The 12,071-nt window shown below is 35.3% G+C and overlaps 1 protein-coding gene across 1 annotated transcript; it reads right to left on the bottom strand.

Moving 5' to 3' along the window:
• Window positions 1-341: 341 nt before the first annotated feature.
• LOC130049758 (receptor-type tyrosine-protein phosphatase T-like) lies at window positions 342-12,066 on the bottom strand. Its single transcript, XM_056147735.1, has 16 exons — window positions 11,900-12,066; window positions 10,639-10,811; window positions 10,460-10,547; window positions 10,210-10,286; window positions 9,840-9,876; window positions 9,545-9,642; window positions 8,931-9,059; window positions 5,859-6,001; window positions 4,949-5,084; window positions 3,918-4,067; window positions 3,690-3,789; window positions 3,504-3,577; window positions 3,188-3,313; window positions 2,821-2,943; window positions 1,733-1,867; window positions 342-413 (listed from the first exon to the last, which is right to left on the bottom strand). Exons 1-16 carry the CDS (start codon window positions 12,018-12,020, stop codon window positions 342-344), a joined length of 1,782 nt encoding a protein of 593 aa, XP_056003710.1. The 5' UTR covers window positions 12,021-12,066.
• Window positions 12,067-12,071: the final 5 nt, after the last annotated feature.

Here is a 12,071-nt window from a genome sequence, read left to right on the forward strand (position 1 = left end):
AAAAAGTATTGCTTCCTCATTCATATCGGGAATTTCAAAATGTTCAAACATGATAAAATATATAGTTACAAGAACATGCATTTTTAAAAGGTGCGGAGATTTGAAGTACATAAAGCAAAATTAAATTGTAAGCATTTGTGAATAGCTATCCAAATACGACAACGAAAGTGGATAGCCTATATTTCTAGATGAAAACGTCACAACAACTGTAGCGTGAACTCCCGAGGGAAATCAGAAAAACAAATGGTCTAGGAAAACTTAAAGGTGCACCATCGATAAAGACGTAGATGAAAAAATTGAAGAGAATTTGCTGACAGCAACAGAGGCGGCCTCGTACTGAACTATAGATTTGCATATATTCCTTGAGCTTCCAACAACGTCATCAACAGGCCGTAGCAACGCCTGTACTCATCCTACAATATAATATCTAATTCACAGTTCTTATTTCAAAACGTATTTCACCGGTTAACAATTTGTTGAAATGTTGAGACTGTCAATTCTTAGAAATGAAATAAATTTCTCAATGAATTCTAAATTTTTAAACAAAAGAAAGCCGGTCCGAATTTTGCATTACCATCAAATATCATCTATCATTATAACAAGAAGAATGTGAGTTGTATATTGTTATACCGTATAATATTATAAGATTTCAACCAGAACGTGAATTTTGTATCAAAATAACATATGATAATTCGAAGTACAATGTGCTTTATAAGATATAAGAGATAAAATATCTGCATCGCATCATACGCACCAGCTTCACAATAACTTCCGGTTTCCTGACGTGGATCTGTCTCACAATAGTGAACAGATCTATTTCCCCATCCCACCTTAATTCTTGAACTGCATTATGAACAGCACAAAATATTCCTGCTTCGCCTGCGCCGTCTCTATAGAAAAAGATGATTATTATTGAAAACATCAGCTGTAGTTTATATCATTAAGTATGTAAAATAACTTTGTTTGACGTTTTAAACAGTTGAATGATTGATGAATATTGCGAAATAAAATAAATAAAAAAACATTCAAGAAATAAATGTTAATTTGAAAATAAGTTAGGGTAACTCTTCATGAAAAGTATGCTGGCGCGAAACGTTTAAATTTGCATCCGAATGTTGTTTTTTTCCAAAATTGATTTAATGTATCTTAACATTTTACTTTCATTTCTATCAGAATTCTCAATCGCTGAACTAGACATACCATACTATCAACATATGCACATTGTTCATAACTCAGTGACAGTCTATAAATATGTCAACTAGACATATCATACTATCAACATACGCTCATTGTTCATAACTCAGTTACAATTTATAAATGTTTCAATTGCAAATATATTGGATTATGAAATATTCAAAAAATAGCTGAGAAATAAAAGTCGTCTTTCTCCTTGGTTTAGTGGAGATATTTGCAGATATGCTTCTAGATATCGTTTTCAAAGCATTTGGTAGTATAGCTGAAATCCACTGATCCTTTAACGGAGATACAACACACCTCCTGTGACTGTTGTGTGATTTAACTGAGATACAACACGACCCTTGTGGCTATTGCGAAGGACTGTAATGGCGTAATAAAGAACTTTCATACCTAATCGCCATACAGGGGTGATCATTATGATACTTCACCTTCAGCAGGTAACGTGTCTCTTCACAGAGGCAAGACATTTCAAAATGGGACTTACAATAACAAACTAAAATGAAATGTAGAGAACACAATCAACACACAGACATACAGTGACGTACGTGCTCATTACGATTGTTCTGTATGTCGAGGACTTGGTTTTATCCAGTAACAGTTCTATTCCTTTCAGAATCGATTTGTCGTCCTTGGCAGGAAGCTGAAATGTGTCTATGGACCTGTGTCGATCCTAAATAAAAATAACGACAATGAAGACTGGATAAGTAAACTTCAAATACACTAGTCACATCACATATGATTGGTCGCCACATGGCATATCCTTCTACGAGTACAGTATCACACAAATATACAATTGTTTAAAGATAAGACATCTGTCATTTATTATGACGAATATAAAAGGTGACATCAGAATCAATAACTACGGAATGAAAAATCATATTTCCAATCCCATTGCAATGTATTTGTAATTTTGTACTTTAAATTTAAGAAAGTGAAAATATAGCAATAAATTCATAATCTTTCTCGGTCATCAGAACAGTTATTTCAAATTTGAGAATGTAATATTTTATTGGGGTATCACCCAGGCACAATATGTTGTTGTGAATAAACTTGAGCCTACTCCTATAGGAATTGGTGGCGGTAAACTAGTGATTAGGGGGTTGGACTTAAAGACAGTTGCTTCTCTAGAGGTGTGTTCCAAAACTTGTAATTATCAACAAAAGTACCGGCATACCATGATTAATAGAGAGAGGACAAAATCGGCGGTTTACAGTTTCCCTTATATATAAATATCTGATATGTGTAAGTGTAAACAATCGTGCTTATGATTGAACGAAAGCTGGAGTGGGTTGGAGTCCCAACCTAGATTTTTGTAGTACCACAGCAGCGAAATTACTGCAAGTTCAGCATTATGCTTGGAAATAGTTGTGCTTTGATAGAGTTGGATCATAATGTCGAAATGAAGAGAAGATAAACCCAGCTAACATTAATATACAAAGCGGAAGTTCCATGTCACGGTATATGTTTGCACGCGAAAATACAACTTCCCTGTCACGACTCCCAGTGCCTTACATGGGGTCCAAATTCAAGTCACGTCGTCGCCCACAGGTTGTGGAGTCCTCAAAGACTCCAAATTCGTTATCAATTAAATCATTGTGTACGTATAAGTAAGCAGTACTTTACTTGATCAGACACTCCAAGGACACCTTGTATCATGCCATTCATCGTGCTCCCTATGTCCTTTGCTGTAATGTTGAATGGCGGTACAGTCCGGGATGACCCTCTATACGGGATCCACGTTTTCTCCTATGAGATAAGATGGCGAAGCTTGTCATAGTCATAAAAGAAATGGAAACGAGACAATATACATCATAATATAGGATATTGCAGTAATATAGATACACAAACATTCATTAATTTGTTACGATTTCTAAGATTGATGATAATATGTAAGGTTTCCTGGGGTGGGGTTGAAAAGGTATATTTTTCTCCTTATGACATGAACGGTTGATATATTGAGTACTATTCTAGGTATCCCTGATAAACACACCTCGTCTTTATTATTGAGAACCACAATTCCGTCAGTCTCGTGGTCCATGCACATCCGCCACAGGTCCACTTCCGTGTCCACAAGAGGCTTTTGGGTAATTATGAATCCTATGGGGTTTGTGAAAGACTGGAAGACAGTGATTTTAAATCGCATTTTGCTTTTACAAACTAGCAACTACTCTTGTAAACAACGTATTGAGTGAATTTACTTTTAAAAGATAATTTATTTTAGAAATGATACATTTACAGTGAGTGAACAAATAAATGTTGCTAAATTGAAATAGCATTAAATATGACTATATCAAACTAATATATACTGGCACTATCACAGCATTGATGTAGTCGTTCCGGCCTTTTACATACGTTGCTAGATAGGGACGATGCTTTGAAACTAAAAAGAAAGAGTTGAAGCTAAATACAAATATTCATCATTGATGGCATTGAACGAAATTGTTCAATATCATTTGTTCATCAAAATATCTTTCAATTACGAGTATGCTTACCGGGCAAGATATCAATGGATACGTTTTTCTTGAGGTTTTCGGGTGTTTTAGAATCTTCTTTCTCCTCATCGTCATAGGCAGGCTTTAATGTCAATAATTTCTAAACAATACCAAAAAAATAGAAGTCACAAATATGTTTTCCATGATTACACTCTACAAACATTTATAAATATCACAGGTTTATGATCATTCATAATAAGTTGTCAAACTATTTCAGTCACAGCGTACCTTAAATTCACAGTACAGCTGTCGTTGATTCAGAGCGGAGGTCTCTTCCAGCATGTTCTTGACTTTGATTTGGAAATCACTCTCTGATATCGCAGTGCAGGATCCTTGTAAGCCGTCCAACAAAGCTTTGTGCAGAAAGACGTATTGTTCCTGTAGGCAAAGTGAAACGATTTTACCTGTAACTCATTCATAGAAAGTTCATATTTCTGATCAAAAGGAAAACCACCACTATAATTGCTATGTCGTCCGTGGTTCAATATAAATACATGTAGCTAAGTTTTAAGCTTTTTGAAAAGTAGGTTAACGTGCAAGGCGAGTAGTGTGTGAAATGTCAAAATGATTATACAGTCAAGGTCATAGTATTTTAAAGTAAGGTCAAAAGTAAAGTCACTAGATTAAATGCCGTGGTAATAAATGGACATGGTGAATCTTTCTGTGAAATATATATATATCCTACTTATGCTATACACCCCTTCAAAATTATTGCAAAGGTAAAAGTTTTTTCTCATTAGTGTGTACTTACGCACTTTACAATACACTCGCCCCGGTGAGTTAATAATCAGATATCAATGTAAAACTAAAAATTACTTAGCTACTGGGCTGTAGAGACCCTCGGGGACTAACAGTCCACCAGCACAGCCTCGACCCAGAGGTCATAATGTAAAACTTATACGGTACCAATTTTGATGCACCAGATGCGCATTTCGACAAATGATGTCTCTTCAGTGACGCTCAACCGAAATGTTTGAAATCCGAAATAACAATGAATTGTTGGAGCTATGTGAGGGAAAAACAGAGTGCCAAAAAGTGGAGTCAAATTCGTTTAAGGATAAGAGCTGTGCTTGAGGGAGATAATCCTTAATTTTGAAATGAATTTCTAAATTTTATAACAGCAATTAAATATACATCCGTTTTTTTCAAGCTGGTAACAAATTACTTAGCTACTGGGCTGAATGAATTATAATCGTGTTGATGAGTTATATACACCTGAAATGCACCATTGTGTCAGTACTAAAATAAGTCAAGCTTACAACTGTTTGAACCATAGTCATGCGGTCCTCCCTCATCGATTTCACAAACTCCAACACGTTAACTTCTCCAGATTTCCGTCCTTCTTCCAGCAGTGTGTCCAATGCAATGAATGTCCCCGTCCTTCCAACACCGGCACTGAGCAATGTACAATCATTTTACTATCAATTATCCTGGCAATGAGGAATGTAAAAATATTGTGCTATAAATGACACCGGCACTAAGCAATGTACAGTCATTTCACTAAAGACGACATCGGCGCTAAGCACTGTACAATCATTTCACAATAGATAATCATTGTTCTTCCGACTCCACCACTAAGTAATACAGAATCATTTCAATATAATCATAATAAATGTCATTCATGCTTCCTAAGAACATCATATACATAGTATCGGTTTCAATATAAATATTTCTTGTATAGTTTTATCTAAAAAATTGTAATTAACTCCTTATGCTCCCTACTTTCAGATTTTCATCGAAAATATGATTTAAAAGTGAACCATAAAACCGTTCTACGATTTAAATTCTGTAAATTAATAAAATAAAATACATAGATAGCCAGTTGTTTTATCACAAATACAGTTACAGTTTATTCGGGTTATATGGAGGCCCTCGTTTGTCCTACTCTTATATTTGTATTCTTTGTGGAAATATGAGGTCGGTCACTGTTCGTTATCCCCACCTTTTTCATATTTGATCATACCCTTCGGACAATTCTGTCGTTTTCTGAACCCTCACAATTATCAATATCAGTATATGCATTACTTGAATCTTGTTAGAATGCTTATCTTAAACGAATGTTATAAGAATACTGATCTTACCTGAATCTTGTTAGATAAGTAATCCAAATTACTTATATAAGTTTAGAAAACAAATCTTACCTGGATCCTTTTAGAATGATCATCTTACCTACAATGGACGAGTAACGGTGACCTTCGCTGGTGTGTTTTTAGCACAGCTCTGTGAAATTGAATGAGACTGACTTCTTCTGGGGTCCCGTGGTCAGGCCAGGCTGTGTAATGGTACTGTGTGATGGTGCGCTTACGAAGGGCCTGTAAAACATTATACAGAAGAAGCTTAGTTAGCTAGATTGGTTGATATTTTGATTTTTTACTTCCCGTCGAAAATCTTTCACTAATATTGAAACGTCGCCAGCTGTAGGTGAAGTTCCACATCTATAGACCTATGCATAGCGTTTAGGACCGAAACAGTGAAGGTTCTTTATCGCAACAGCGCCTGCCGCGACATGGGACCTCCGTTATTAATGTTATATGCGAAAGACCCGTTATTATCGCTTTAAGATGTTGAACGTTTGGCGAAGGGGCAATTGGTACCTACTTTGAAGTCCTAAGTTTAACGCGATCATGGCACGAGCGGAGCTCGAACTCACGACCTCCATGTAACGACGATACCGCTCTACCACTGAGCTACCGCAACCGGTAAACTTAGCTAGAATTCAACATCAACTGAATAATGTTCGTTTGCGAAAGCTGTGCAAAATCTAAACTTATCAATAAACAACTATTTTGCCAATAAACTCCTAAACGCTTGCTCTAGAGTTACTACTTGCATCTTTAATATTGTTTCATATCTGAGCGGAACTCTGTAAGCTATAATGGCATCTTAATTGATTAGTAAATATCGTAAAATTAATTAGAAACATACTTTCCTTTTCAGTAAATTACGTTGACATTGCAAAAACATGAAAGTAAAATATCAGATCTAAGGCAGTTGTCTTCTTTCTTTTTTTTTGTAAATAGCAACATACAATGCTTGTAGGAGTTATAAGATTGATCACTGTTCGTTATCTTCACCTTACAATGATACGGTAGGAAGATAGATCCGTTGTTCATCGATGATTGAATTTGATCTTACAGAAATAAGTTTTGATAATTGTTGAATAAATGAAATATGTCTGTTCGTTATATATAAACACTTAGCTAGAAATCAACATGGGATGCGTAATGTTGCGCTTACTGACGGTATGTAAACCAATACAGAACACACGCCTAGCTAAAATATTGAAGTTGATCACTTAATCATTTGTAAGAAATACGACCCAACACTGTACTGTGAAATAGGTAGTGGCTATCCCTTTGTAAGAACCCTATTGGGATCGGTCAGGGTTCATCGTCGTCCGTTTACTATTGAACATTTTAAACTTCTTGATGATTATCATTTCAATAATTATGAAATCAGTATTTGGAAAAGGGAGACATAAATAATACATTTCAGGAGGTCTTTACCTCCGAGGTTTGGGGGCGGGACAACATTTGACCATTTTCCAAATTGTAAACTTCTGGGACCACTATCCCTTTGTAAGAACCCTAATGTGATCGGTCTACGTTCATCCTCGTCCGTTTACTGTTGAAATTTTAAACTTCGTGATGACTACCGACCTGTGACGAATTGGGGAAAAGGGTGAATTAAATAATAAATTTCTGGACTTCTTTACATCCGGGGTTTGGGGGCGGGACAAAATTTGACCATTTTCAAAAATGAAAACTTCTGGGACCGCAAATCTCTAAGAGAAATTAGAAACACAATCACATAGAACGAGGAAGCCTCTATCAATTGTAAATGGCAAATTCTTTTCCAAGATAGAGAATCTGACTTTAGAGCAGGACGAACATTGACGATACACGCAGTATCATGTGAAAGCAATTTTAATAACATATTTAATGCATTGTCACTAAATCAAAACTTAAATGGCAATGAAAAGGAGAGTGCCATCCTTTACCACATTGCAAATGTCATGATCCCAGAGATAGGGGTTTTGGTTCAAGGGTAAGGCCAATTGTTGATCATTGTTCTTACATTTTATTGATGCTCTCGTAAAGAAAACAATATAATGTTTACACAATATATAGATGATAGCAAAACAAAATTAAACTAAAAAAAAAAAGCCAGAGAGTACATCTTTCAAAATTAATGGCAACTAAAAAAAAATGGTGTATTTTTTTTACTGTAGTTATCTTAAAATCCATTTTGCATGATTGATCGATCTCTCTCTCTCTCTCTAATACGACTCAACACTGTACTGTGAAATAGGTAGTGGCTGTCCCTTCGTAAGAACCGTATGGTGATCAGTCTGCGTTCATCGTCGTCCGTTTGCTATATGACAATTTAAACTTATTGATAACTATCATTCCAATAATTACGAATTCGGTATTGGGGAAAAGGGAGACATAAATAATAAATTTCAGGAGGCCTTTACCTCCACGGTTTTGGGGCGGGACAACATTTGGCCAGACAACATTTGGCCATTTTCCAAATTGAAACCTTCTGGGACCGCACATCTCCAAGAAAAATTAGAAACATAGTCACATAGAACAAAGAGGCCTGTGAATGGTCAATTCTTTTCCAAGATAGAGGTTCTGACTTTAGAATAGGACCAACCTTGACGATACAATCAAAATGATGTGTAAACAATTTTGATAACATATTTAATGCATTGGCACTAAATGAAAACTTAAAGGGCCTTGTAAAGGAGATTGCCATCTTTTACCACATTGCAAATTCCATTATCCCAGGGATATGGGTTTTGGTTCCAGGGTAGGGCCAATTGTTAATTATTGCTATTGCATTTTATTGATGCTCTTGTAAAGAAAGCAATATAATGTTTACATGATATATAGATAATACCAAAAACAACCCCAGATATTACATATTTCAAAAGTAATGGCAAATAAAAATTGGTGTATTTTTTTACTGTAGTTATCTTAAAATGCATTTTGTATTGGAGGGTTTGCTTGATCGATCTCTCAAAGCAAATGTTAAGATATGTTTCAAGTATATTTCAACTAAGACTTGTAGTTTTGTCTTTTTGTAGTACAATTATAATGAATGAAACTCTCCATCAAACTTAAGGTTCAAATTGAGACCAAAAAGAAAAACAAATCAAAGAGAAATTTTAGATAGTTTCAATCTATATCCGAAGAAAGGGCATATATAATCTAAATACACAACAATAAAACTTACCTCCTTGTTCTGAACACAGAGTCTTCGAACAACATAGAAAGAGTACACAACTTCCTCGGACAGAGTTACTGTACACGGGCCGATACAAAGGGGCTGGTCTTTATCTGGCCAGTATCTGCTACATTTATTCTGAAAAATAGAACAGCCCGTTATGAAATATCTATATATAAAAAAAGAAAAGCATTATCTTATTGACCGACCTGATTAAATTCTGTCGAATAAAAGCTGGCCCTGACATGATATTTGTCAGATCTAACTACTTTAACTCTATACGTTAGCTTGTTTTGTGTTGCATCATTTAGAATTATGAGGCAATGTCGTTATTTCTTTTTTAATCCATGTGGCGACCACCATGCAATGCTGAAGTTACTTGTCTGATATTCGACACTGCAAATACGTTGAAAGAAAGGGGTTATGTTCTGAATCGCTTGACTTATATTTTGTAATTGTAAAGATACATTTGATAACAAAGAATTATCGACATTCTAATCCACTTCATCAAACTTTAATTTTTTGTAATGTGACTCTGATGAATGCAACGAACATTAAGTCATCAAACCAGTGCGTTTCACCGTTTCTAACTAAAGCTGGTACTGATGATGAAGAATGTGCACCTTTCCGTTTTCAACAATATTTGTCAGCATCACAACCGTTTTGATATTTCCCTGCCACATCATTCTCCAAAAATCTTTAATCGTAGTCTTTTTAGGACCTAGAAGCAAAAATCGATTTGAATTCTAAATTGTTTGATAATTTTTAGCAAAATTATTAATAATGGTGTTTCTTTATTATCTTTTTCTTTTGTAACTGAAAAATGAACATGACACATCTTTTAATATACAAGTAATACTTTTTAAGTACAAACACTGATGTTAAATGATTTTCATATAATTTCATTGAAGAACATACCCTGTGCAGCTATAAATCGTGCGTTCCCGTCATTATCCTGAAAATATGATTATTCGAGTATGTAAGAACTTAGTTCCTTATCTCGATCCCGATTCATTATTCAGTATAGCTACATTACTGTAACTAGGCTTGTGGGGTTAAGTTATCAATTTCAATGGTCGATAACACTTAATCTTGTATCTAAGATCTTAACAAAATTTTTTGCAATCAATACCTGGATGATTCTTGAGAATTTCTCGGTTGCAACAATAAAAGCGGCAATGAAGCTCAGAGCAAAATCACGATGTTGTTATGATATTGTTTTGATTTTGAGAGCTATCACAGTGGTTGTACATGTATATTACACGTATGTACATTTAAATGAACTGACCTTGATATAGCTTGCATTGATGTAGTCGTTGTCAGACGGATTCCATTTCTCCTCCAGGACGACTCTCGAGTGTTCATCTATTAATTAGTTAACATATGTTAACAAAACGGGAAACAGTATCATTTCCTTTGCCCTTGATACGTAAAGCTAGTGACGTTTAGAAAGGAATCAGACTGAAGCAGGTATAACAAAAAATGCGTTTTCTGATTTTAAACCTTAGAAGAAAGTAGAATAAACTTATGAACATTACAAAGAAAGATTGTTTTGAAGCGATTCTTTAACACATTCTCAGGTCTCTGCGCTGTTCCACAAATCTCAGTGTTTTTCGTCGGTAATCTCTGCAAATGAAATGGTTACATAACTATAAAAAAAATCATTACGGACGATATTTCTTAATATATAAATATTTTGTTGAATATAGCTGGCTACCTTATATTCTTCAGCGAATATGTTGTTTTCTTTACGATTCTTTTCCGCAATTATCCTCTGAAGATCATCAACCCGAATGCAGGAATTGACTGATGCGATATTGTAATAACCACCATCTGAAGAATTACTCATCGTCAGTTCTTGTTCTTCAAGTGATCCAGTGCCAGGGGTTTCTAAAATAGAGATGTACGTCCATCGGATTTTTGAGAAAAGTAACTGTTGATATAAAAGAAATAGATTAAGCTACTTGCTTTGTCACTGATAGGTCCGGGTTCGATGGATTTCCCCAGTGCTGCGTGAAGATACCGAATACATACGTAATGACTGTCCGTTCAGTATTCCGCCAGCGTAAAACATAAGAATAACGGTTATGGTTTTTAAAAGGCACATACTACCGTAGGAGTGAGAGTTCTGCATCGTGTCATCACCTACTGTGACAAGACATGTCATTTTTGAAGATTTGTAACCTTGTCTTCTACCGGAAGCTTGGAAAAGAAACAATCACCCCTTTTATGATTATACTATATCTATTAAAGAAAAGAGACTTGAAAGCAGGTTTTGTAAATACTTGGCATCTTCCATTGGGATCTGGATTAAAATAGACCCTCGGTATCCTTGCTTTCACAGCAGGTGTGGCACGATAAAGATCCCTCCCTGCTCGTAGACCGTAAGCGTTGAGCATATACCTAAGTTTTCCAGCCCTTCACCGGCAATGGTGACGTTTCCATATGAGTGAAATATTCTCGAGTGGGATATAATACAACATAAAACCAACCTGCTTTGCCATTGTTCTTATACCGGATTTCGTTCACATCGGCCTAAAACATCAATGTATGGGACACGAGCTTATAGTGATTTTAACTGTATCATACTTACTGTATACTGGTAATCACATTTAGCATTCTACTGGACGAATTGTGCTCCATTATTAATTGATATGTTTTTATATTCAAAATATTCTATATGAGAAGAAGAAAAAATATCTTGCGGTTGTTTTCAATTTGACTAAGATGCAAAGTGAAGATAAAGAACAGTGATCAATCTCATAACTCCTATAAGCAATACAAAATAGATAGTTAGGCAAACACGGACCCCTGGACACACCAGAGGTATATCGACGGCGTTTTATCTATCAGCAATATTCACTATCATTCTTATCTCGGGTCGATACATCCAATTAAATTCGAAATAAGTTCATGTAACACGTGGGGAATTGATAGCTATAGTGGATATGACTGGACAGATATACATAGATATATACCTTCCATATATTTATTTCCCTTTGCCTTGTTTTTCGTTTTCCAAAAACCTTCCGTTGTTGAATTCCTAGATTCCATCGCTTTTTGTCCCAATCTTCGTCGTCTGTCAATCAATAAATTCATCACTGCTCTGACGCTTAATATGGATTCAATTGCACAAAACCTTGGAAATTT

The sequence above is a fragment of the Ostrea edulis genome, chromosome 8 (assembly GCF_947568905.1).
Source record: "Ostrea edulis chromosome 8, xbOstEdul1.1, whole genome shotgun sequence".
Lineage (NCBI taxonomy): Eukaryota > Metazoa > Mollusca > Bivalvia > Ostreida > Ostreidae > Ostrea > Ostrea edulis.

Coding starts and splice junctions, on each gene's coding strand:
- LOC130049758 (XM_056147735.1), bottom strand. CDS start 12,020: ATGAATTTATTGATTGACAGACGACGAAGATTGGGACAAAAAGCGATG. Junction 10,812..11,899: donor GGGAAATAAATATATGGAAG/GTATATATCTAT, acceptor TCTCTATTTTAG/AAACCCCTGGCACTGGATCA. Junction 6,002..8,930: donor TCTGTGTTCAGAACAAGGAG/GTAAGTTTTATT, acceptor AATGTTTTACAG/GCCCTTCGTAAGCGCACCAT.